The sequence below is a fragment of the Gallinula chloropus genome (assembly GCF_964237585.1).
Source record: "Gallinula chloropus genome assembly, chromosome: Z".
Classification (NCBI taxonomy): domain Eukaryota; kingdom Metazoa; phylum Chordata; class Aves; order Gruiformes; family Rallidae; genus Gallinula; species Gallinula chloropus.
In genome coordinates this window covers 64,666,751-64,693,959 of record NC_140089.1, presented here as the reverse complement: position 1 = coordinate 64,693,959, position 27,209 = coordinate 64,666,751, and the positions used below count along the sequence as shown (strand labels likewise).

General features: G+C 44.3%; 2 protein-coding genes across 3 annotated transcripts in view; one reads left to right on the top strand and one right to left on the bottom strand.

The window, feature by feature from the left end:
* The window catches only part of THBS4 (thrombospondin 4), a gene marked incomplete at its 5' end in the record, with an annotated part of 44,996 nt that extends 34,947 nt beyond the window's left edge, over window positions 1-10,049 (bottom strand). Inside the window, 2 exons of the mRNA XM_084278112.1 lie at window positions 1,614-1,817; window positions 9,962-10,049. Coding sequence (XP_084134238.1) covers window positions 1,614-1,817; window positions 9,962-10,049 — 292 coding nt within the window. The remainder of the gene's footprint in view (window positions 1-1,613; window positions 1,818-9,961) is intronic.
* A 5,187-nt stretch (window positions 10,050-15,236) lies between these two features.
* MTX3 (metaxin 3) lies at window positions 15,237-24,232 on the top strand (the record flags this gene model as incomplete). 2 transcript variants are annotated; one of them, XM_084278206.1, is made up of 9 exons in its annotated part: window positions 15,237-15,317; window positions 15,823-15,892; window positions 17,389-17,465; window positions 18,885-18,977; window positions 20,012-20,194; window positions 20,324-20,400; window positions 21,287-21,444; window positions 21,838-21,926; window positions 23,950-24,232. In XM_084278206.1, 9 exons carry the CDS (start codon window positions 15,237-15,239, stop codon window positions 24,058-24,060), a joined length of 939 nt encoding a protein of 312 aa, XP_084134332.1. In that variant the 3' UTR covers window positions 24,061-24,232. The 2 variants fall into 2 exon arrangements, with proteins under 2 accessions (XP_084134332.1, XP_084134333.1); XM_084278207.1 differs by having other exon boundaries at window positions 23,924-24,232.
* Window positions 24,233-27,209: the final 2,977 nt, after the last annotated feature.

Genomic DNA, 27,209 nt, shown 5'->3' with positions numbered 1-27,209 from the left:
ACTTCCAGTAGAAGTAGCCATATGGGACAGTTTACACTTTCAGAGAAACCAAGTGTGAAAACACTGCCTACTACTTGCATGCTGCCATATGCCTTAAACAAGGTGTGCTAAAGAAATACAGAGGGACAGAGACCTCAGTGGAACAGCCTTGCTGCTAAAAGCCTCCCTCTGATCAGCCCTTTACTACAGGTAAGTTACAGATGTCCCCCATCTACTCAGCACTAGCCACTGACAGGACAAGTCCACTGTCTTGTCATGGTCACCCCTCAAACACAGCATGAACATACAAAAAAGCAATAGAAGCCATGTCACCTTCCACCAGCAAGCCTCTTAAGTCTGTTAGTTAAAACATAATGGTAGCCATCAGGCATGCAGGTATTGTTGAAAATCAAGAGAAGAGTTTGAATATTCAAAATTGTATGTGCATAGTCATATTTCTACACATATATATGTACTCCTATACATACACAAAACTTTTGTACACATATATATGTACTCCTATACATACACAAAACTTTTTGTAATTGTATGAGAGTGGGAAAGAGGGAGTACATGTGATCCACAACTTATGTAACAATTAGGTAAGTCCTCATTAGCAATTGCATGACACTTACTGATAAGGCTACATGACCGCATCGTATGCACCCCCAGCACACACATACCACTAGCACAAAAGTTCTTACTCCCTGACCTCAGAAGGATTTTGACAGACCTGATAAAACTACCGATGTGTTGTCTAACTCATTTGCCTACATTTACTAAGCAAAAGGTGTGCTTTTCTTCAGCGTATGGAGTAATCTCCCTATGTATAAACTGATGCTTCTCAATAGTTTCTCAGTCTGTTGGACTCAGCTGCCTAATTACAACATTTACAGCAACAAATTATCATAGCAGCGGTGAAGTCAATGGAGCAACACTAATTTACATCCTTTGACAATTTTTTGCTGACCTTTAAAATTGCAGTGTATCCTATATCTGGTCTAGAAAGAGATGAAAGCTCTCAGTTTCTAAAAGTCTGCTGAAGTTCCTACTCTAACTCATTATTAAATAATTTCAGTGAATGGAAAAGAAACACGTTCATTCACCCGAAACATCTTGTAAGTCCCTGGAATGTTTGTCTTGCATAGTAACATCTTAACCTCCAGGGTCAGCAGAACAAGAACCTGCCTTTCATATGCATGAGGCAGCATGTGCGTGTGTCCCTCACATTCCTCAGTAATAAGAACCAGTGATTGTCCCAAGGGGAAAAAGGAGAAAAAAAAAAAAAAAAAAAAGAAGTAAAGCAAATTGACTCCTTTCTCCATTTCTTCCCTCCTTTCTCAACATTGCTCAGAGCAAGTACCAGGCAGAGTAGAGATAACACCAGATGATTGTCAGGTCAGCTTGCCCTGGCAGGGGAAAGCAGCATCCAGCAAGATGAAGGAAAGAAAAATGGGGTGAGAGAGGATGTAACCAACAATTTTACGTTGTAAGGGGGGACCTAAGTGGTGACAGCATGCAACAGAAATGACCTGAGCACAAACGTTAATGACATAGTTTTCAACTTCCATTGATGACACCAATAGCTATGGGATCCCACACCAGTTTTCCCCTACATTCCCTAAACAACTCACCTTTATTCATCCGTCCCATTACTGTAAATTCAAAGTATTTGCTGTTGTCACTTAATGAATACAGGCCAAATACAGTGGCTGTGCTCTTCGGCTGCAGTTTGAATGTTGAGAGTAAGTAAACATCATTCAGCGTAGGGTCGCCAAGTGCTTGTTGCAGGAAGTTCGTCATCAGTCGCTTGTTGGAATATGGAAGAAGATCAAAAACTGAAAAATAAACAAGTTTCAACAGCAATTTAAATGTAACAATGACCAAAGAAAAGTGTTGCCTGAAGATATCTGTACTGAATTTGCACTGTAAGGTTTTGGTAGCAGAGGGCCTTCTGTGACAAGCTGCTATAAGCTTCCCTTACGTCCAACTGAGCCAATCCCAAACAGCTCTGAGATGGCGCCACTGGGTCCAGCCAAGTCCTCTGGGATAACACAGTCAAGAAGGGGAGGAAAAAAGCCACCAATGGCAATCATAGCCAGAGAGACAAGTGAGAAGATGTGAGAGGAACAACTCCACAGACAGTCAGGTCAGCGAAGGAAGGGCAGGAGGCGCTCCAGGCACTAGAGTCAGATTCCTCTGCAGCCCATGGAGAAGACCATGGTAAGGCACACTGTCACCCTGCAGCCCACAGAGGTGTAACACTGGAGCAGGTAGTCACCTGCAGCCCATCCAGGACCCCACACTGGCGCAGGTAGATGCACCTGAATAAGGCTGTGACCCTGTGGAAATCCCATGCTGGAGCAAGCTCCTAGCAGGACATGTGGTCTTCTGAAGACAGGAGACCACACTTGTGCAGGTCTGCTAGCAGGCTTTGTGACCCTGTGGAGGGCCCACAGTGGAGCAGTCCATTCCTGAAGGTCTGTACCCCATGGAAGGGAACCACACTGGAGCAGTTCAAGAAGAGCTGTAGCTCATGGCAAGGACTCACATTGGAGAAGTAGGTGGAGGTCTGTCTCCTGTGGGAGGGACCCCACACTGGAGCAAGGGAAGAGTGTGAGGAGTCCTCCCACTGAGGAGGAAGGAGCAGCCGACACAATGTGTGGTGAACTGACCCCAACCTCCATTCTTCACCCCCTATGCTGCAGCAGGGGAGGGGGTAGATGAAATATGAGTGAATTAAGCCCAGGAAGAAGGGACGGATGGAGGGAGCTATTCTTCAGATCTAGATTTATTTCTCATTACCCTAGCCTAATTTCATTGTTAATAAATTAAATTAATTTCTCCTCGTGTTGTCTGCTTTGCTGGTGACAGTAATTGGTGAGCGATCTCTCTCTGCTCGCATCTCAACCCACAAGCCTTCCATTATATCTTCTCTCTCCTGTCCAGCTGAGAAAGGGAGTGATAGAGCAGGTTGTTGGGCACCTGACCTCCAACCTACGCCATCCCACCACACCACCCACTGGAGATTGTACACTCTTTGCTATTTCCATATGGAACCTTTACAATGAAGCAAATTTGTCCTACCTAAAATAAATAACATGAAAAGGAAAGTTAACAATATGAAGATCATCTTGAAAATCATCTAGTCCAACCCCTCTGGCAGGGACATCTCAGGCAACCTCATCTTTCAACCAAAACTATTCTAAGATTTTATGAAAACATCATAAAACTTTTGTTGCAACTGATCATCTTTTAGCAACTTTTTTTTTTTTTTGCATTATTTATACGTTACTAAACCAGAAATACCTAGTCTTCAAATTAAGGTACTCATATATTTCCAAGTAGATCACTAGAATTCTTCTCTTCTGAGGATGCACCTCTATAGAAAGCTTTTAAACCTACTTCTGCTTTCATAAATTCAGATGTTTGCGTTCACATTTCAATTAGACTGAGGAACTAGCATCAAAATTCTCAGAAAGTCTTCCAGTGTACTTATCCTAAGTACCATTTCGATGGCATTTGGAGAGCACAAATTAAAATGCTAAAAAGCCAGGTAAGCAATCTGACATTCATAACTTCCTTCGCACTTTGCTGACTTCTCAGAAGATATATTATATAAATAAGACTCATCTATCTCTTCTGGCATAGATAACAAAGAAAGACAGGACTAGAAAAAAAATCAACCCTGAGGGCATAGTGAAAGCTGTTTCAAATTTTTCTTTTAATTTTTGCACAATACATCAGCAGAAGATTCTGGCATTATACTTGTATGTATGTCTGCTATCCCCCTGATGGCACTGAAACAACAAACTGTGGTTTTCCCGAGTGCTCCCAAATCCACAATGTCTCACAACTCAATAAACTATTCCTCCAGGCCTCTTGATAATCTCCTATTTCAACCCACTGTGATTAAAGAAATAAATACATTATACTCTTCCAATAAAGTCTGAGGAATGACTAAGCAGAAACATTATGTAAATGTAAGGGCCTGTTTAGCCATTGTGTATCACTGCCACTCCACAGGCCTATCACAGCCAGGCCATATTTTTCTCCCACACTGGCACAATCCTGCAGAGCTGCCACTGGGGCAGAGCCCTAACACCAGGCAGATAGCAGAGGCACATGTCTGCACTTTGCGTCTTACCTTGGTTCAAGCGGTGCCCTCCTAGATCTCTTGCTCATAAACAGAGAAGGTCTGGTGCATTAAATGGAGGTAGGTGGCCATCTTGCCCATAGTGACCATGAAGTAGTGGAATTTAAAATCTGTGGTGAGAGGAGGAAAACTGCCTCCAAAATTTCACCACTAGATATGGGGAAAGCAGATTTTGCACTGCTCAGGGAACTAGTTGGTAAGGTCCCCTGGGAAACTGCTTTTGAAGGCATCTGGGCCCATCAGTGCTGGTCACGTTTTAAGTACCATCCTTTAAAAGCACAGGAACAGGCAATTCCAAAATGTCTGAAATCAAGCAGGCAGGACAGGAGGTCGGCTTGTCTGAACAGGGACCTTCTTCTAGAGCTTAGGTGGAAAATGAAGCAAGGTCAGGCAATGTTGGAGGATTACAGGGATGCTGTTCACCTTTGCAGGTAGAACACTGGAGTGACCAAAGCTCCGTTAGAGCTGAGGCTGGCCAGTGCTGTCTAGGCAATAAAAAAGTTTTTTTCAAATACATTAACAAGAGGAGGACCAGAGAAAACATTGGTTGGTTACTCAATGAGAGCAGTCACTTTACTAACACAGACATGGACAAAGAAGAGATGTTTCACACCTCCTTTTGCCTCTGTCTACAACATAGTTGATGGGCTCTGGGACTCCAGATGCCCCAAGCTGGAAGACCATCACTACTGTAATGATAAACTCCTAGTGAACCCTGAACTTGTGGCAAGCAACCTTTTGTTGCTCCACCTGAACTATATAACTTCATGGGCCCTGACGGGATTCATACCAGGGTGCTCAGGGAGACCTCTCTCAAACTTAACATGAGCCAGCAGTGTGCTCTTGCAGCTCGCAAGGCCAATGGTATCCTGGGCTCCATTAGAAGAGGGGTGGCCAGCAGGGACAGGGAGGTGATTGTCCCTCTCTACTCTGCCCTCGGGAGGCCCCGTCTGTTGTTCTGTGTCCAGAGCTGGGGTCCCAGTACAAGAGAGATGTGGAACTGTTGGAAAGGGTTCAGAGGAGGGCCACAAGGATGATTAGAGGGCTGGAGCACCTCCCCTACAAAGAGAGGCTGAGGGAGCTGGGCTTGTTCAGCCTGGAGAAGAGAAGGCTGCGGGGGGACCTCATTGCAGCCTTCCAATAGCTGAATGGAACATACAAACAGGAGGGGAATCAACTTTTTAAAAGGGTAGATAATGGCAGGACAAGGGGGAATGGATTCAAACTAAAGGAAGGAAGGTTTAGATTAGATATTAGGGGGAAGTTTTTTACAGAGAGAGTGGTGAGGTGCTGGAACAGGCTGCTCAGAGAAGCAGTGGATGCCCCGTCCCTGGAAGTGTTCAAGGCCAGGTTGGATGGGGCCCTGAGCAACCTTGTGTAGCTCCAGGCCTGGAGGTTGGTGGCCCTGCCTGTGGCAGGGGGTTGGAGCTCTATGATCCTTGCAGTCCCTTCCAACCCAGACCATTCTATGATTCTATGATTATTTTTCAATGGTTTTGGGAATCTGGAGAGGTCCCAGTTGGCTGGAAGCTGACAAACACTGTCCCAGATTTCAAGAACAGTAAAAAAGAGCCTGGTAATTGCAAACCTGTCAGTATCAACTCAGTGCCTGGCAAAATCATCGAGAAAATAATACTGGGAGTTACTGAAAAACACCAAAAGGACAATGCAGTCATTGGTCACAGCCAATACAGGTTCACAAGAGGAAGGTTCTGTCTATCCGATTTGATTTCCTTTCATGACAGGGTCACCCAGCTGGTTGACCAAGGGAAACAAGTTGATGTTATTTTTTTGGGGTTCAGTAAGGCTTCGATACTGTGTCTCACAGTATCTTGCTGGTCAAAATGTCCAGCATAAAACTAGACAAAGCCACAATGCAGTGGCTGGGCAATTGGCTGAAGGGCCCAGGGGGTAATAGTGAATGGGGTTCCATCTGGCTGGTAGCCAGCCACAGTGGGGTTCCCCAGGGTTCCATTTTAGGGCCAGCTCTTTTACATATTTTCATAAATGGCCCAGACACAGGACTAGAGGATATCGTAAGTAAACTTGCAGATGACACCAAATTGGGAGGAGCCATTGACTCTGTTGTGAGTACAGAACCCTTGCAGAGAGACCTGGACAGATTGGAAAGCTGGGCAATCACCAACAGCATGAAGTTCAATAAGGGCAAGTGCCAGATTCCGCACCTTGGAAGGGGCAACCCTGGCTACACATACAGACTGGGGGATCAGACACTGGGAGGCCAGCCATGCTGAGAAGGATTTGGGGGTCTTGGTCTCCAGCAAGTTAAACATGAGCCAGCAGTGTGCCCAGGCACCCAGGAGGGCCAACCATGTCCAGGGGTGCATCAAGCATGGCATGGCCAGCCGGTCCAGAGAGGCGATTGTCCTGCTCTACATTGTGCTGGTGCAGCCTCACCTTGAGTGCTATGTGCAGTTTTGGGCACCACAGTACAAGACAGACACAAAAATATTGGAAAGTGTCCAATATTTTACGGAGAAAGAGGAGGCTGACGAGAGACCTCACCATGGTCTGTGTCTTCCTGATGAGGGGGAGTGAAGGGGCAGGCACTGGTCTCCTCTCTTTGGTGACCAGTGATAGAACCTGAGGGAACAGCATGCAGTTGTGACAGGGGAGGTTTAGGTTGGATATTAGGAAAAGGTTCTTTACTGAGAGGGGGGTTGGGCACTAGAACTTGACTGAGTTCAAGAAGTGTCTGGACATGCACTCAGTCCAATACTCTGACTTGGCTGGCCCTATGGGGAGCCAGGAGTTGGACTCAATGGTCCTTATGGGTCCCTTCCAACTCAGGGTACTCTGTGATTCTACTAAGTTTAGTTTCCCAGGTCAAAAGCAATGGACCTGTGCAGATGAGTCTTTCCTACCCAGTAAGACATCAAAGCTGCTGTCATCAGCTAAGGTAATCAGGCCATCCTACTGATCCAGTATTTCCATACACTACAAGCAGGAGGAGACCGAAGAGCGCTCAGAGGACAATCACGTGGGCACACAGACCTGCCCACAGGCATGAAGGAACCCTGTTCCCTTACCCAGGCACTGAGTTCATGCTGCTTCCATTGCTCATTCTGGAGCACCCGTTCACCTAGACACTAATGTCACTTCCAAAAGAAAAGACAAGTGAGAAATTTTTCCTTCATCTTACGAAACCATTGAAATAGAGATCAAGACTTAAGCCTACACTTTTATTGGGTCAAAGGATCCCATGACTCTATTGAGACTCTTCAGGACACAATACAAATAGAATCAGGCCCTTGATTTACATGCACTTTTAATACCACTGTCAAACAACCAAGAAACACATATCTGAGATGGACCTGGTCAAAGGACTTCTCTTTCACTCAGTTCAGATTTGCAGCATTCCAGGACTGCTGGAATCACTGCTCCCACTGAAACCAGTGACCTAGACAGCAGAGACAAAAGGCTGGGAATCTAATCACTTCTAGTGCAGAGAGAACAAAGCAACTGCCCAGGCAAGGGTCAGAAATGCAGCTCACTGCTTTGTACAACAGCATTTCTCAGGTAATAATAATTCATAAAATCCAGCTGTGTCTTCTCAGCCACTGCACTGCAAAATAGCACGTAAGTTTCTGACAGCACAAAATACAGCCACACATTTTGCCCAGTCCTTCTAGGTCAATTGGCTGATTTTATAACGATTCCTGTGAGACTATTTAGTCTCTGAGTCTAACACTTAAAAGCACAGGAAAGGTACTATAAAAGTAATTACTAAACACTGGCAAAAACACTGGCAAACATCTGTCTAACCTTACAGAAAATATTTATTGAATTTTTAAAATATTCGCATATTTAAATGAATGCTCAAGTTGGTTTTATAGTTGCATTCTATAAAGCCCATTACCTCAACCAGACCCTCTGGCACCTTGCTGTTAAACCTCCTCTTGGGGATACCTTCACTGACCAGCATGCAGGCGCAGTACGTGACCACATCCATCCTTTAGCAAGAACTACACACATGCTAGCAAAAGTGTCTAGCAGAAGAGCAAGGGGGTTATGGAAACTTGGAAGACAGATTCAGCTCTTAGACCTTACAGAGACTTGTTTGGAAGGAACATAAAAACCAGATCCACAACAATTTCAGATTTCATTTTTGAAAGAATCTAATCTTTTTGCTCCTCTCCAGGGAAAAGTATACTTGAAAACAAACGGATTGAAAAGGACTGCCAAAGATGAAAGGCACAAGCAGCGAGTTTTAATTGTGAATGGAGAGAGAGGACTCGGGCATGCCTCTGAGAATGAGCGTTAATACCCACAGAGCTAAACCAAGCCCACCCATGAGACAGACCTGGAATTCTCTCCCTCGCTCATCTCCTTTCATTGGTTTTTAGAAGGGGACTGTTCACCCTCCTATGAAAATGCTAAAAGGTATCAATTACATCATGAGACTGTGGCAAACAACTCTTCGGAGATCTGCCCAAAACCATCAAGGCTATCTCTTCACATGGGACCCAAAAGACGCAATGGGAAGCCCTAAGCGGAGGCAACACAGAAGAATGAAATTAGAGGCACACGACAGGATGAAGCTCAAAAAAAAAAAGACCCTTTCCTTCCCTTAATTCTGCTTGTCATGTCAGACCAGCTTTTTGAGACCCTCCAAGGTTCTTCTCCACTCACAGCCAACCATAACGACGGGAAATGTACATGCTGTTTCACTGCTGTTTCAGCACTTTTCAAGACAGCACGGCTTAGACACCTGGGGTGAAATCCTAACCCCACTGCATTTTTTACTGACTGTAAGAAGGTGAAAATTCAATGTGTTGACACCGGTGTCTTTCACTGGACACTGTCAGGACAAGCTGGAAATCTGGTTGTTTTTTTGTTTGGTTGTTTTTTTTTAAATGTGGCAATACCCTTCTCAGTGTGATCATTTTCTGAAAAGGTTTTTACATCAAGAAGAAAGGCTTTTAGAAATGCAGCTAAATTAATCTGACTTGCTACCTTTTAGATTTGCTTTACTCAACTAACGAATACCCAATTAAAATGTCAAACATCATAAAACAATGGAGGGGGTTAAAAATGCAGAGAGAACCAGGAGCAGCTTTAAGGCTCCTGGAATGGCATGCAGTTACGCTCACGGATGCACTCAGTAGCTGAGCTGGTTCCAGACACAAGCTGCTACTAACGACAGCACTCATGTCGTGCATGCTCTAAAATAAAGCAGCCCCGACTTACTACCTGCGTAGTACTACCAAAGTAACGCTGGATTTAGGGAGTACCTGTTTTCCTAATACACTTATTAAGTACAGGTTTCTCCGTGAGTTTTCATAGCTTAGTAGGTCACAGAATCACAGAATTGAGGGGTTGGAAGGGACCTCCAGGGATCATCGAGTCTAACCCCCCTGACAAAGCAGGTTCCCTAAACCTGATCTCTTTACGAGAGCTTGCAACTGGAAGAACACTCTTCAGACGTTCTACGCGCTTCCCAGCACCCCTATAAAACCAGACCGCCCTTTGCTGATTTTGGCGGGCGGTGTGGGGTGGCTGATGGAGCGGCTACACCGCGACCTCCTCCGGCTGCCCCCGCGAGTCCTGCGGGCGCAAAGCACGGGCGGAGCCTCCCGCGGGGCCGAGGCTGCCCGACGGCGCGGCGGCTTGCTGCGACCCGCTGGGCAACGGGAGCCCCGGCTGGCCTCGCACCTGCGGAGCTGGCTACTGCCCGGTTCCCCGCCCGTGCCGGCACACAGGGCTCGCGGCAGAGAGGGCGGGACGCTGCAAGCCCAAAACGGTCTCGAAGGAAAGGGGAAAGTTCGCTAAACCAAGGAAAGCAGGAGCGGCGGGGGCCCTTACCTCGGGGGGCGGGCGGGGCGGCGCGGCCCGGGCACAGCTGCAGGGCAAGCGGCAGGAGCAGCAGAGCGGCGCCACGCTCGCACCCCATGGCGGCCGCTGGCCGGGCAGGGCGGCGGAGGACGGCGCACCTCTCCGCACCGGGTCCCGCCGTTTAACGGGGGCGGCCCCGGGCCCTGGGAGGAACGACAGGAGGTAGCAAGCCATTGGCCGGGGCTCTCCCGGCCCCTGGGGGCGGGCAGAGGCTGCGCCGGGGTAGGGCCGTGCCGTGCCGTCGGGGGCTGCGGCGGGGAATGGCCGAGTCCTAGAGCGGACCAGGAGGGAGCGAACCCTCGGGTCCGGAGCCGAAGATCTTGCCGACGTCCAGCAAAATCAACACCTGTCAGGGTCCTGGACAGAGTCAGCCCTTTGAGGAGCCGTGGAAACTGAAAGGTGTTTAGTGGGGTTCAGTTCAAAATGGATGGGGATGCTCTGGTGTGTGGACTTGGTCTTGGCAGGAATTTAACTCATCCACTTTTCCTAACTGAAGAGTGTCACAAAAGGGGTTGTACAGATTGCAGGCTGAGGCAAATCTGGTTTTTATAAGACTGGCTGGAGAAGTATCATCTGCTGCTCTATTTCATTTAGAGAGCTCAGGAGCTCTGGGAGAGCTCTGACTGATGGTGTTGAGGCTACTGAAAAGGTTGCTTGTCTTAAAGCCCCGGACCTGATAACTAATTTTTTAAAGGAAAACCACTTCCAACTATAAAAATTTGCAGTATTGTGTGTGCCCTGGGGATGTGGTAAGTCCCTCTCTCCTCTGGTCCACAAAATTAACGTCTGTGTTGCTGACATTAAGAAAGGGAGCAAGCAAGCAAGCCTGGAAACAGTTTACGTCTACCATTGCTGTGTGAAACCACCCATCAGGCAGGCCATCCTACCCCCACACCCTTTGTGATCGCAAAGGAAGGGGTGTCCCACGGGTCCCTGTGGCAGTGAGAAGAGCTGTGAGGTGTTTCTCCCACTCAGGAGCTGACACCACATGGCGGGCTTCCCAACCGTCTGCACAGCCCCCTTTGTCCTGTGCCTCAGCCCTGCAATGAACCTCTCTCACGTCAGGAAGCTATGGCTGGCCCACTTGCAGCTTGCAGCACACAGTTGGAATAGCTGGAGCTGTCCGATACTATTTACATCATAAAAAGAAGGGCAACAATAGGAGGTAAATTTTAGGTTAGGTGAGGAAAGGAGTGCTGATTAATGTTCGGTCACATCAAGATTGGCATATGCAGCTAACGAGCACCGCCGAGGACAGCCCTTGGGGGGCTCATTGTGTGCAAGGCAAAGACGCAGCACACCGCAGGGCTGCGGCTGCGTGTTGCCAAGGGTCTGCCTGAGCGGCTCCACCACCACAGTGCAGGCTCCTCTCCACTGCAGGTGCAGTGGGATTTTCAAATACCTTCCACTGGTCTATATTCATGTGCCCTTTAGTTCCCCTCCCCGCATGGTACTGAGCCTATAACACACCCTACCTCTTTGCTTATCTCTGTGTTGGCCCACTTCCTTCAGTTGCTTATCTCTTCCTCAGCACATCACCAGGCTGGAGGGTGCTTCCCCATATCCCATGTGTCCCAGCACAGTGCTATTCCTTCCCCTCACCCCACTGCTCTTCGTGTCAGTCTCCACACAACAAGGAACACCTTGGCCTCAGTCCCACCATCCTTGCTCCCTACAGTGAAAGTGACAGGATGATGTGGTGGCATCAGTGGGCTGGCAGAGTGAGGTGAGAAAAACAGAGCAGCAGGTGCAGAGTGCTACGGAGTATGGAGAAAGAGGGAGGCTGAAAGGGGGTAAAGCAGGGCACAAGGATGTGGAACAAAAAAAAGGAAGAAGGAAGGGTTTACAGTACCACAGACTCCCTAGAAAGAAGTCTCAGTCCAGAACTCGTCCTCAACCTAAGGGGTGGAGAGAGCACAGATGCTGCAAAGGCTAATATGTGGACCTACAGCAGCAATGATGTTGCTCTATTAAAGAGAAGCCCTTCATCATCAAAGAGTTTTCACTGAAAACAGGCTTAAATGCCTGACAAAAAATATTGCAAAGGTCTGTAAAATCATCACAGTTCTCTACTAGTCAGTGACTACCGCAGACAAAAGAAAAAAGGAGGGGGGGATAAAAGGATAGTAAAGTTTTGTTTCTATCTAAAGGAACACCATTAATTAGGGCCACAAAGATGATTAAGGGAGTAAAATATCTTCCTTGTGAGGACAAGCTGAGGGAGCTGGGTCTTTAGCTTGGAGAAGAGGAGACTGAGGGGTGCCCTCATTAATGCCTGTAAATATGTAAAGGGTGAGTGTCAGGAGGAAGGAGCCAGGCTCTTCTCAGTGATGGTCAGCAATAGGACAGGGGGCAGTGGGTGCAAGCTGGAGCATAGGAGGTTCCATGTAAAAGTAAGGAAGAATGTTTTCATTCTGAGGGTGGCAGAGCACTGGGACAAGCTGCCCAGGGAGGTTGTGGAATCTCCTTCTCTGGAGACACTCAAAAGCTTCCTGTGTGACCTAATCTAGGTGATTCTGCTCTGGTGGAAAGTTTGGGCTAGATGATCTTTTGAGGTCCCTTCCAACCCTTAACCTTCTGTGATTCTGTAATTATCTGACACTATTTATTACGTAATTTGCCTATCAAAACATACAAAATGTTTTCTTGAAAAATTCCCTTCTCTGTCAAAAACATTTATTCAATAATTTTAACTTCTCATTTTTAATTTCAGATTTAACTATGGAGTGCATTGGTACTGATCGACCCTGTGGGAGGAGTATCTTGTCTGTAAGCATGATATACTCATTTGTGTTAGATTTGTGAGAATGTTATTCTGTTCTTGATCTACATGTGCTTATTCTTTGGGCTTCCTCACCAGGAATGCACATGGAAGAGACACTTGGCAAACAGAGCATGTTGTGTAATGCAATATATCACAAGGGAAACAGTTCACAATGTATATAAACAGAAATTTAAGTCCATGTTTGGATCAACTTACCCAGTAAACATAAACAGCACTGCAATTTTTCCAGTTTTCATTTCTATGCTGAGTTTTATTTCTGGAGAAAGTTACAGACTGAAGGGGATTTTGTGCTCAAGCACAACCTTCTTTAAGGGATTTTCACAGAGTATCATGTTTATCTGCTGTCTGGAAGAGGCTGTTTGAAATTTTCAGTAAAAACAATGAAATACTAGGTATTGCCTTTTCATTCTTGTGTACTTTCTGAAGTACAAACTTCAGCTTAATTTACTGGAAGTTAATATTTTAGGTACAAAACATAATTATCAGACTGTGTTTTTAAGAAACTTTCATAAACCCAGTAACTTTTTGCAAGGAAGTTTCTTATAGAAATATATGATTCTAACTTTTTTTATTGGATCTGCAAGTAAACCTCAACAATTAAAATATTTATCCTCCTTACTTTACATAAATCAATAAAATTCTAAGCATACAGAATACAAAGAAGCTGCAAACGTTCTAGATTTTGCATGGACACAATGAAGTGTCTGTGACATGTTTGAATTCCAAGTCATAGGGTAGGGGACACAGAAAGGGATCCCTGATGCTTAATTCAGCATTCATATTTTGCTCCTAACATGCATTGAGAGATTCACTGTTTTATGGAATTATAGATCAGGATTCATAGGCAATCAAGATATAGAAGTCAATGAAAATGAAACACCAGCCTTATATTATCCTTCCATATTTATACTGACACTTCTGGGTTTGATCCTGCCACATTTTCATAAAAAAAATTGTAAAACATAAGGTTTTAAACATGGTTTTCAGAAGATTATTTGCTTTTTCAGACACAAATTGAAGCCTCACTTTTTCAAGTCGAGGCATATATCCATTCTCAAATCACCTATTTACTTTTCATTTACACTAACAGGAATTCCACTCAGGCAACCAAGAGGAAAAAGTTGCTGAAGAGCTTTTAGATGGGGGAGGGAAGATGCAGATTGCCTTTTTTTTTTTTTCCTCCATCTTTGCTCTGGTCTCCACAGCCAAGCAGAGACGAATTGGGCCCTAAGGCAATGCAAAGAAAGTTTACTCTCCTATTTACCTCCTAAGCCTTCTAGCAGCCTGCCTTAAGAGGAGCCATAAACTGATTCATCCTCCTTATAGAAACAGATGTTTGTGATGACAGCTGCCAAGAGCCACCTTTGCCTCCAGAGCTTCCACATTTCAGCGCAGCCATCACATTGTGAACAGGCCAAAGAAAAGTACACGGATGAAAGTTAGCTGGTCCCTGTGGGGAGGAAAAGAGAAGAAAGATGTCATTAAGAATCTATATCTTAAGGGCCTCTTTATGGGGACAAATAGAATGTAGCCATTAAAAAAAAATTTTTTTTCACTAATGTTGATATTGCCAGTGGCTTGTTTTTATGAGGAGAGAATATGGGTGTTTCTTTTCCCATGTTCTTCATAACCTGGAGCAGAATGATCCCTTGTGTAGATTTTTACCATGACATTTTCTGCAACAAATGTCACCATGGCATTCTCAGGGATGGGGGGTGGGATGGGACAGATGAAGCTTTGCCCTTGCTCTCATCTCTTTATGTGTGGAACACCTGAATAAGGGTGGTCAGCGCAGTGTTTTGGGGCTTGTTTGGGCTTTTGGGTATTTTTTGTCAGTGTGTGGTATTTTTCCTTGTGTGGGAAGGATGGAAACTTGAGTATTTAGATATCCTGTGGTCTGTCTGATGCCTTCAAAGGTTCACAGGAAAAAGAAAAAAAAACCCAAACCAACACGGTTACCATTATACTCTGTTCAAAATTGCTACCATATGATCAGAGTTCCTTAGTTCCTTATTTCTAAAGCCAAACTGCTGACAACTGCTCTTTGAGTTTGATCAAAAGATGTACTTTTTGCTCCTGTGGAGAGTCACCAACTCCGTGTGCAGTGACAGAGCCGGAGAGATGGATGCCAGCTCTGCCTAAGCCTTCCACGAGTATAACTATGGTACCTCGGGACGAGCAAGGTTTCCTCACAGGCCACCGGCTGCGGGCCGCCAACACCCCACCCCTTCGGCGGCGCCGGCAGCACGCAGCGGTGACCGGGCGCAGGACACCTTTACGCCGGGTCCGCCCGCCACCTCCCGGCCACACGGGCTCTCGGGGGACGGCGGCGGCCCCTCAGGAGCGCACGCTCCCCACCACCACCTTCTCCCTCCCTGAAGTGCAGAGAGAGACGGCCGGGCGCCGCCATGCGAGGGCAGTAGCGCCGCGCTTTCCGGACCCGCGCGGAGGACGGATAAGATGGCGGCTCCCATGGAGCTGAGCTGTTGGGGAGGCGATTGGGGGCTGCCGTCCTTGCACCCGGAGTCCCTAACCGTCATGGTAACAGCCGGCGGCCGCCACCCGCTCCGGGAGGAAGGGAGGGAAGGGAGAAGGGAGCGATGGCGCCCGGGGGCTCGCTTGCCGCCCGCAGGGCTCGTTCCCTGCGGGAGAGGCGGAGGCGGCGTCGCCGCCGGGCGCGCTCGTCCTGAGGCCGGGCCTGTGCCGGGCGACGGGCCCGCCGCGCTCGGCCGAGGGTGGAGGGCGATGGCGGTAAGGCCCGTGGCATGGCCTGCCGGGTTGGTGGGATTCCCGGCTCTTTCCCCTCGGGCAGCCGCCCGGCCCCACGGAGCCGCGAGCGGGGTTGGCGCCCTCTCTGAGGGCGTCGTGCTTTCCTGGGGTCTGCCTGGCCTCGACCTTAATGGGCAGCAGATAACCCGGCAGGGCGCACTGACGTCCGGCCGGTCTTCTGTGCCAAGGGCCGTTTGAAAAAAATCCAAACAACCTTTATTGAAGTGCTTTCTTACATGTAGTGACTGCATTTCTTTCCCCACAATCCTTCTTGTAGGCTTATGCCAAGTTTTCCGGTGCTCCCCTGACAGTGAATACTATAAGTAACTCTTGGAGAGCTCCAAAAGGTACCACGTTTGCATTTTGTATTCTTTTAATTATACCCACTTTATAAATGTGGGTTCCAGTTTCCGAATTTGCTTGGGATTTGCGTTCATGAGTGTACCCTGGCCTGCTGAAGGTGGCAGCCTGCTTTTGCAATACTTCTATAAATAATTTTACGGGATGCAGAGTGATGAATTTGTGGGAATAAAGGAAGATATGAAGTGCCTCTGTTTAATTAAAAATGTGTATGGGTGAAGCAGTGGGCAGTCAGCAAAGCAGTGGGGCTGGGTACATACCTGTCAGGCAGTCTAAATCAATGCTGTAGTGCATGCAAATTTTTAAGCTTTTTTTCACTTTGCATATTTATAATGATAGTAACTAGGCTCGTGTATGGAAATAGTGTTGTTTAATTATACATAATTTAGTGGGCTGGTGCAGTTTGAGGTGGAATGTGAGCCTCAAAGGCTTGTACCAGCTGGGATGTTTAAAACTGGGTTGAGTTAGAGAGATTGAAATCAGAAAAGGTTGAAGATAAAGTATCAGAGAGTGCTTCTTTGCGTTGGATACTTACTCGTTTCATATCTGTTTGCTCAGCTTGTAAGCTGTTGTCTCATGGTATTCTGGAGAGGTAAAGTCACTGCTGGGTTAAAGTTCTCTGTCATGTACACTTATCACATCACCAGTTCAGGCATTGCTGTATCCATGTAAAAGTTCCACTTTTGACTCTTGCTTTTCAATGTATTGTTTTCCAATAGCAAAACATACCAAGAACTAGCTGGGTGTACTTGCAAAAAAAAAAAAAAAGTGGCTTTCTTCATAACCAAAATCCATAAAATCCATTTAAAAGTAATCCAAATAATGAGTGTTGCTGATAATTGATACTTTAATCGTATTTAGTAGCACAGTCATGTTAGGATCATAGTGGCAGTTGTGTTGTGAATGTAAGATAGGTCCTGTTGCAGAGATTTTATGCTCCACAGCCTGATCCTGCGGACTGATGAGTAAAGGCTGAAGAGTAAGCTTCAGGAAGAAGGGAAATACTTGTTTCTGGGATAGTTCATGGTTATTCAGTGGTAGCTTAGGCAGCGGTTGTAGCAAGGCTAGAGAAGACAGGTGGTTAAAATAGATTTGGAGGGGAATGGCAGTGAAAAACTGGAGTAGAATGCAAGAGATGCCCTAAGGTCGATGAATTGAGAGGGCAGTTGGACTGGCTTTGAATCTTTGTCTTAAAATGAACACCTGAAAGTAGCCTGTGCTCAAAGTATCGGATGCCTTAGAGAATTCCTTGGCTTCAGTCTGGTTTGATGTTGGTCCTTTTTAATGTATCGTTATTAGTGGAGGCCATAATACACCAAATGTATTAGAAAACTGATGCTATATAAAACTTAGTTTATGTGTACATGTTAGGAAGATCAGAGCGTGTTATGAACAAAAGGAACATAGATGAAGTGTCTGATGGCTTTCTAGGTATGTTAGAACTCATCCCTGTATATTGTCATTTAGTATTTTTGCTTGACAGGAGACGTACCGGTCCTGATATCAGAAGACATTGTTATTTCTCAGCCAGCAAAAATACTGAACTTCTTGAGAAAGCAGGTAGGTCTCTTTCAAAAGATTTGATTTCTCTGCCTTGTAGTGATTATCAGTGTATACAGGGGACATGGAGAAAGGCTCCTGAAAAAGCAGAATACAGTTCAGACCCAGTGCTTTCCTGTTTTTCATATATGCAAGAGAATTGATAACAGATTGCTCTTTGGAAGTTTGATTGTTAAGTTATGTGAAAGATTTATTTTGAAAAGGACAACAAACTGGCTTTAATTGAACAGTTTCTTACTGATCACCCTTCTTTTAATTATAACACTTCTAGCTGTGTAAATGGATAATTGTCTCAGAGTGCTCTTTTTTGAAGGATAGTGCATACAGCGTTGTTCTTAACATACATAGCTTTTCTATAGCTTGTAGTCTAAAAATGTCTGCAAGCATTTCTTCATGCACATCATGTTTTTATTGTGTAGTCAACTCTTGCTTGTTTGTTGCAGAACTCTTAATGTTTTATTCACAAAGAATAAAGCAGTACGATTTCTTCTTTTCACTTAAGTATAAAGATATCTAATGAAGCACGGCATTTTCTTTTATTTCTAAGATGGTCCTCCAGCTCTATTCTTCTTTTACATTAGAGATTCAGTTCCTGCCTAGTCAGGAAGATTTATCTGATGAATGCTGTGTTAGTGAAACTTGAAGTCTTTGAGGGGATGAAAAACAGCATCTGAGACCTGCATATTTGCAATGGGATTTTAGACAGTTGTTTTAAAACTCAGAAGTTCCATAGTAATTTGAATACCAAAGATGCCTTTGTGTGTGTGTGAAATGCTTTTTTAAGTATCACAATAATATGCTTGCTTTCTAGATGTGTTAGTACTGACCTTTTTTTCCTAAATTAATGAAGCACATCTACCCCTCTAGCTTATCAACCCTTTTAATGTACCTTAAAAGTATCTGATGTCAGAATTACAGGCTCAGTCAGCTGTAACTGCATTCATTTAGCTGTGCATCTGGTCCCTTATATTATTAGCATCCAATTTCCAAACTTTTGAAACGCTGATAGAGAGCTAAAGGTGGGAATGCTTGCCTTCTTTATGCCTATACCAGTTTAAGTGACTGATGTGTCTTCAAAAATAAACATGGGGATGTGTCAGAGGTTTGCTACATCCTTAAGTACGGAAAAATTCCCTCTGCATCACTGGACAGTTGCTTGGAAAGCAACAGGAAGGAGACACAAGAGTTATTTAGGGAATTAGGAGGACCAAAAATGGGAAAGTGGAAAAGGGAGATGCAAGGGGGTTGGACAGCTGGTCTGAAGAAATAAAGAAAAATCTAGTAGACACGTGTTTCTGTCCTGTAAAATGCTGTATTTACTAGCTTGATAGCTGCTAAGTTTGAAACAACTTTGGCTTGCATTGATCATCTTTTTGGAAAGTTCTGTGTAATGCTATTTCTAGTATTTTTAATTCATAGAAATATAATGCTGATTATGAATTGTCTGCAAAACAAGGAGCTGATACGCTGGCATATATTGCACTACTTGAAGAGAAACTGCATCCTGCTCTGGTAAATATTGAGGAATACTTTATAATGGTCAGAATTTATGGAGGTGAATGCTACAAGAGGTGCTTAACCTGAGAAACGTTAAAGTCTCTCAGCCATAGCTCTGGCTGGAATGTGTTTACTTGCCTAGCCCAGTTTGGAAATACTGCCTGGCAGGTTTTGTTCACAAGTGTGTTTGTGGGGTGCGAAGTAATAATAAATTCATTATTATGAAGAAAGACATTTTAACAGGGCACCTGTGAATGTGTTTACTTTTAGATGCTCTTTGGGAATCGGTATCCTGAAAGCAGCTTATTGTGGCCAGTTTTTTGTTTCATTTGATTCTTTTTATAAAGCTTTGAGTAAGATGCAGTATGGTGGGGTGCACAGCTCTGGAAGCCTTTTGAACTGTTCCTATAGAACTTTTGAGAAATACATTATGCATCAGTAGTTTAATTTTTCAATTCTAAATAGCACAAGGCCACATGCCCTCACCAGTTTAGTGCAAGTACCGTAGTGGTATAAAACTTTCCAGATAGTGTTTCTCTATAGTATATTTGGCTTCTGTTTGTAGAGGAAAATGTATTCTGACCAGGTGATATTATTGGTTAGCCCCTTCAACTGACCTGCAGGGTTTCAAATTCATAATTCTGTATTTTTTTTAAGATTTATATAAAATTTAAGAAAAATCCCTAGAAGGTTCAAACCTGAGCCTGTACATCTGCCACTTTTTATGTCATATATTTTCATGTACAGTGAGTGTGTATATACAGCCGCAGGTAAACAAGAGTGTGTAGGTAATTTTATGCACGTGTATATAGGTCTGTGTAATATCTGTGTTGTTTTTCTTTAGTGGAAGGTAGCTGTTGCCTTAATTATATACTCCTACACTCACTCAAATGATTAGTATAATCCTTTATGGAGCCTGCTTGCCTTAAATTACAGTGGTTCCTGGTGCTTCTGCTTCTCTGACAGAGATCTTACACATCAAACTTTTAAGATTTGTGTCTACTATTCTTACTGAAATTCCAGTGGTCTTTTTTCTTATGTTGATACAGCTGCACACTTTCTGGGTTGATGCTGAAAATTACTGCAGTGTGACAAAGCCATGGTTTGCCTCAAGGATTGCCTTCCCACTGAGTTTGTATCTGCCTGGGAAGATGTCCAGGGAAGCGCTGAACAGGATCCTGCTGACCAGGGGAGGGCCTCCACTCTACAGTTTCACTGAAGTGGAAGCACGGGTATGTGTTGTGTAGAATTTCTAAGTTGATGCTGTCACAGACAAGAAGTGAAACAGTCTAGCACACTGTCACATGATGAACAGTGCTGTACTACACCTAGGGCTCTTAGACAGTCTTGTGTCTCATCAGATATACAGGGATGCCAAGGACTGCCTAAATCTCCTGTCGAAGAGATTGGGAACATCTCAGTTTTTCTTTGGAGATACGTGAGTGTGACTTTTTTTTTTCTTTCATATCTTTTTTTTTGGTTTGTTTGTTTTAATGACTAATAAAACAGGTACCACATGACTCTGAACACTTTTTTTTTTCTTTCTTCTTTTTTTTCTTAACCAGCCAGAATGTTAAAAGTGCTGCACTGTAGTTTCATGTCTCTCACACTGCTTTTTGGATAAATCTGAATGAGCAAACAGGGCACAGTGGGATCTTTGGACTAAGGTAGTGCAGTGCATTTTTCCACAGAGGCAGGTGCTTCCCACTGCTGCTAATGAAATGTGGGGTGCTTGCTGAGTTAGTGTGTCACTAGAGAATGCTTTTCTAGCCACAGAGTATCAACTCCTGTGTTTGTATGTGGAAAAAAGGCTTTAAGGTGTTAGCACTGCCTTTATGGGAGGAGGATGTAGGTCTGGGAGGTCTCTGTTTCCTGTGGTATGTGCGCAGAGCAGGAAGCAGATACTGCCAACAACACAGCAACAACAACCTTAATAAGGATGGTCTGTTCCTTTAACCACTGATGTTGGACCACTTCATGAAAGAGGATCCTGGTCCCCTGGCATTGAGCTTGGCTTTTGTGGTGCCGGAAATGGGTTTGAGAGTGGTGTGTTTTTCACAGTAGATGAAAGCATGACTGGATTTTAATGCTGCAGTTACTCTTCCAGCTTGCCAGCATGTTTCTTGCTCAGAGGTGCTGATATCACTAGATAAGTCTGTACAGAGCATTTACTAGATGGATATGAAAAGATGGAATGCCAGAAGAGCTGCCTCTGTTTTGTCCTGAATTGTCTCTTTTTCGTACACAGGAAGTGGTTACACTGTAGAGGTCTTAATGACTTACCCCAGTCACTATGGGTTTTTTTGTTTTGTCACTCTTTTCAGGCCCACCACCTTGGATGCCTTTGTGTTTGGTTTCCTTGCACCGATTTATAAAGTGTGCTTCCCCAGACTTAACTTACAAGAGCATTTGAGACAGCTTCCCAATCTGTGTCGATTCTGTGATGACATTTTAACTTGCTACTTCAGGTTAACTGTCTCAGGTAAGATATGTTTCTTTTCCTCTGTCATGCATAATCTTGTTTGTATTAAGACTCCAGGATTCCATCTGTGAACCAAGGCAGAATTAGATGTTTTGTAGTTTATGCTAGAGCTTCTGCGGGGGAGAAACTTCCAAAGTTGTGCAGAAAGGACTAACAATTAGAAACAAGAGTTAATAGTATTAGACTCTGTCAGGCATTGGCAAAACAAACCTGTATCTGTGCTGTGGCTCATGCTTAGTACTTCTGTTTTTCTCAGAATGGCTTTTCCACTTAAATTCTTCTTGGGTTAGAAAATGCATGAGATTCCTCTCCAATGTTGGCATAATTTTTTAAGGATTTGAAAGCTTTCGTGTATACCTTTTCACTCTTCATCTTTCTACCTTCATTCTCCAGGCCACTCTCCGGCTGGACAGGATACAGCAGATGCTAATTTGCAGAAACTTACACAGCTTGTAAATAAGGAATCCAACTTGATTGAAAAGGTTACTTTTGCTTCAGTTTCTAATTTTCCTGCTTTGTTGTGGTTACTTGTTCACAGTTGTTCTTGCATGGCAACAGCAGCTGTACAGTGGACATTTCATTTTAATTGCTTCTTTTCTAGTCAGTTACTTTTTGTAGAGAGACAGGAAGAATACCGTGTCATTTGAAAGGAATAATTAATGAAGCCTTAAGAAGTATTTTTATTCCAATCAAAAGAGTGGTGTCTTGCAAGTGCACATGCCAACAGGAGAGTGATGTCTTTCCACAACCCTACCTTGCAGCTAAAGAGGAGGCAAATCTCTCGATCTAAACTCCTAAGTGGTCCAGCAAGTTAAGACCAATTGACAGCTTGCTTGCTCCCAGCTGAATGCTGTAGTCACGAACCTACAGTGACTCTTTCTCCAGCTTGTGCTGCATCCACCTTTTATCTCCTTATATTCTTTGTTTCTAAGACTGTCACTCAGAACCTATCAAAAGCTATGTGACTTAATGTGAAAAATACTTGTGAAGACTTACTCTTCTGATGCAGACAGGGTACTGTAATTAGAAGGCTTTTTCTTCCTGAAAAAGAGCCGTGTATGAAATAGATCAGTCAGTATGATCAGCTTCTGTAGCATTAGGTACTGATTGCATCTCCTCTTTGGTATTGAAGTGTGGCTGTGGAAGTTCTAAAGAGTGTGTTACCTAGACACTTGTCAGGTGTGATTTAGGTAAAGCTGAGCCTACCTTGAGGAAATAGGATGGACTAGACAGCCTCTGGAGATCTTCCCCGTGCTGTCTTCTGTGATTCTGTTTGTTCTGTAGTAACTGGACTCTTTTTGATGCCACAATACACACAGGGCATTAAATTGATTTCCTATTAAAATGTAAAACCTTTATATTCAGAGGTTAATTTTAGCCTGTCTTTGATAGGTTCTTTAGTAAATACTTTTCGAAATCTGCAACTACTCTAAATTCACCCAGTGCCTCCAGAACATTTCTAATTTGAAAAGGATTTGTTCTTGCAAGGTACTGAACGTGCAAACACATCCATTGATGTTAGCAGTTTAACTTCTGATGTGCTTTCTAGCAGCATTTGGCTATGGTACAAAATTGAAACTGTGACCTCTTAGAAGACGGTAGCAATGTTTCTTTCTCCAGTGATCTTGATGAAATTATTTGAGCAGAAGCACACCTATTTGCCCTAGGTTTGATGCACCATATGCTCTTGTATTGTGAAGTGGAAAGGAACCACACTATCAGTTTTGGCAGGGTCTGAAACAACAGTGCAGAAAAACCACAGAATGTTACGGGGTGGAAGGGACCTCGAAAGATCATCGAGTCCAATCCCCTGCCAGAGCAGGATCACCTAGAGTAGGTCACACAGGAATGCATCCAGGTGGGTTTTGAATGTACCCAGAGAGGGAGACTCCACAACCCCTCTGGGCAGCCTGTACGAGTGCTCTGTCACCCTCAGAGTGAAAAAGTTTTTCTGTATATTCATGTAGAACGTCCTATTCAGCTTGCACCCCTTGCCCCTTGTCCTGTCATTGGACATCACTGAGAAGAGCCTCTGAGAAGAGCTTGGCTTCATCCTCCTGACACTCCCCCTTTACATATATATAGACATTAATGAGGTCACCCATCAGTCTCCAAGTTAAAGAGGCCCAGCTCCTTCAGACTCTCCTCATAAGGATGGTATTCCACTCCTTAATCATCTTGGTGGCCCTGTGCTGGACTCTTTCAGTTATTTCCCTGTCCTTGAACTGAGGGGCCCAGAACTGGATACAATGTTCCAGGTGTGGTCTCACCAGGGCAGAGCAGAGGGGGGAGAAGGACCTCTCTTGACCTACTAACCTCACCCCTTCTAATACACCCCAGGATGCCATTGGCCTTCTTAGCCACAAGGGCACACTGCTGACTTATGGTCATCCTGCTGTGCACCAGGACCCCCAAACCAGCATTAATGATGGCAGCCCTGAGAAATGGACTCTGTAATTTGTATTCTGCTGTTTGCCCAATCTGGCTCTCGTTATTTCTCTGCAGATGGACAACAATCTTCGTAAGAGTCCTCAGCACCCCCCTCGAAAGTTAACAACGCTCAAGCTTGCTGCAGGTGGGGAAGGAAGCAGCCCATTGAATCGTTTGTCACCTTGACAGCCTCTGTTGCCCATGCACATGTGTTTGCCTTTAACTCTTCTGAGCACCACAGTAGATTATTTTTCACATGAATGTGTTTTCCACATGAAGAATCTGGGTACAAGTAGAGAAGAAATACAGCTTTACAATCTCCTATCTACCTGTTAGTTTAAGACATTGCATGGTTTAGGCTGACCACATGCTAAGATGAGGCTAAAGTAAAGAACAGGCTTTTATTCCTGCAGATGTTGAAGTGATTTTGTACAGCATATTCTTGCCTTTAGCCTAGCAGCAATGTTGACCAAAAGTTAAAATTCCACTTCTAGAATGTTCATCGTATTTTATTTTGTGGCTTTTGATTTCACTATAATCATGTTACTGTATGTGAGTGGGTAAACTCTTGTATCTGTCTGAAAATCATAGAATCATAGGGGTTGGAAGGGACTTCAAGAGATCATCAGGTCCAACCCCCCTGCCAAAGCAGCTCCCTAGCTCACATTGCACAGATGGGCGTCCAGACAGGTCTCGAATATATCCAGAGATGGAGACTCCACCACCTCCCTGGGCAGCCTATTCCACTGCTCTTTCGCCCTCACTGTGAAAAAGTTCTTCTGCATGTTGGTGCAGAACTTCTGTGCTCCAACTTGCAGCCATTGCCCCTTGTCCTGTCTCCACAGACAACTGAAAAGAGGCTGGACATTTCCCCCTGCATCCCATACTTCAGATACTTATAAATATTAATAAGGTCCCCCTTTAGTCTTCTCTAGGCTGAACAGTCCCAGCTCACCCAACCTTTCCTCATAGAAAATGACAAAGTCCAGTTGCAAAATGAGTGAAAACATTGGGGAAAACAGAAGAGATGTTGCCCTTCATGGCATCTGAGAAGTTAAAAACAGTGAGAGGAAGTTAAATTTTTTTATTGTACTTTCATGAACACTCTTGGGCTTTGCATTTTAAGGTTGGGTTTATTTCTGAAAGCTTGTTGTGTTGTACTTTGAAGAAGATAGTGAAAAGTGTATGCACTGAGGAGTACAGTGGTGTATGATACTAACATTTCATAAGTATGTGGGGTTAGTCCTGTGTGAAACGGGCTTCACTTGTGCACAGAGTGGTACCACATGCTGCAAAACTTAAGTCAAAATCACTGAGAACTGGTAGTGGGGTGGAGAGTTTTGATAAGCTCCTGTCAGGACAAGAGACTGACTAGCAAACATGCTGTGTCTGCATTGAAGGGAACTGGTTAGGGCCTTGTAAGAAAGCTGATGTAGACTTTCAAATTCATCACAGATGCATTTGAATTAGTTCTGCCTTAATTTTTTTTTTCCATAAACACAACAGTTAATTAAAAAACTAAAAATACACAAATTTTTGTTGTATGACAGACTAGTTCAGAGTTCTTACATCTCTGCGAAGTCTTAATACCTTTGTCGTGGTTTCACCCTGGCTGAGAGCCGAGATCCACGCAGCTGCCTGCCCCTTAAGGAAAAGAGCAGGGAAAAGGGAAGTGTGGGGGGGTGAGAAGTAAGGGAAGGGAAAAGGAAGAGGCAAATAACCCCAAAACCAAGAAATTAAGAGGCCCGTGGGTTGGGATAAGGATAGTTTACTAAGATAACAGAAAGATACAATGTAACAATGCTAACAGGACTTTAGAGCAAAAATACATGAAGCTGTTGATACCCAATGCAGTTCCTCACCAAACCACACAACTCAGGCCGTGCCACTCAGAGCCATCCCGGAACCCGACCGCCCCTCTAGAACCGCGCGTCCCGAAGCCGCCCTCGGCCTTCCTCCCGTCAGCCCCCGATATCCTGGGCAGGACGTAACTGGCGTGGAATACTCTCTTAGGTCAGTTAGGTCACCTGTCCTGGCTTCGCCCCTCCTTTCTCATGAAGAGCTGAGAAAGTCCTTGACTGTCTGACAGCAATTAACAACATCAGGGTGTTATCAGCAGTACTCCCATTTTAAGTCCCAAACACAGCATTCCATCCGCTGCTACAAATGAAATTAACTCCATCCTGACCAAAACCAGGACAACATTGCAGTGCATACTTCCTCTGTTTAATCAAAGGACTTATGTCTCATTGCATTCTTTGCTAGCAGCAGCCTTGCCAGTTCTGCACACCCAGGCAATTCTGTTACACGGGAGTTGCTGTAATTCTCTCCTGGCAACTTCCTGGCAGATGCTCCGTGAGTGGATGTAAAGAGAATTACTCAAGGAGATTGGCCAAAACAGCAGCTCTTGGGATATGTAATTCCTATGGCTGCATGTATGGGGATAACTTAGATTTTTTTTCCTTTTTTTTTCTCTGGGCCAATCGAAATACTCTTTCAGTTCACCTTCTGGTATTAATCATGCCTGAGATATAAATTATTTCATATTTATAAAGACAAGACTGTAGATTGTTTACATAACTGTACTTACAGACACAGTATGTAAGGAATGTAATAACTTTAACATTCTAAATTATAATTGAAATGTTGGGTTTCTAATGAGCACTTTAAAATAATGTTTAAAATAATGTTTAAGTAATGTTTAAGTAATTTGAATTTTGTCTAGCTCATACTCACGATAATTGTATAAACCTACAGTCCATCACATGTAAAAGTCAAATGTTCAAAATTTTTACTGCCTGTATCTCAACAAGGTTGAAATGAGATCAAGCCACATGGCTTTTCAAAGTCTTTAATTTATAAACATGGCTGTGGAGAATATGCCTTAGTTTGCTGCTTTTGTGAATATGTACACTTGCTCTTTAAAATCTCTTTGTAAAAAGATCATTGTTCCAAGATTAAAATTTTTCGTTTTTAGTGGAGGTTTGGTAGTGGTTTTCATGGAAGTGGTCAGGGGCTTTTGTACATTTTTCATTTTTATTGTGAAAAGGTTTATCTTGTCCATAAAAAAAAAATCCCAAAACCTGCTGACTGCTAGAACATGAAATTGTAACAATTCCACTGTCTGTGCGGTCAGATTTTTAATCTTAATCACAGCTCTTTGGTACCAGGCCTTCCTTTCACCACAGCTGCTTTTGGGGAGGGGGGAATGGGGAAGCACAGTTTTTCTAATCTTACCAGCTGTTGGCCTTGGGCTGTGCCACAGCCAAACTCTGACAAAAGGATGCCCAGGTAACTTGATGCACTGGATGGCAGAGGACAGCAGGCCCAGAGGT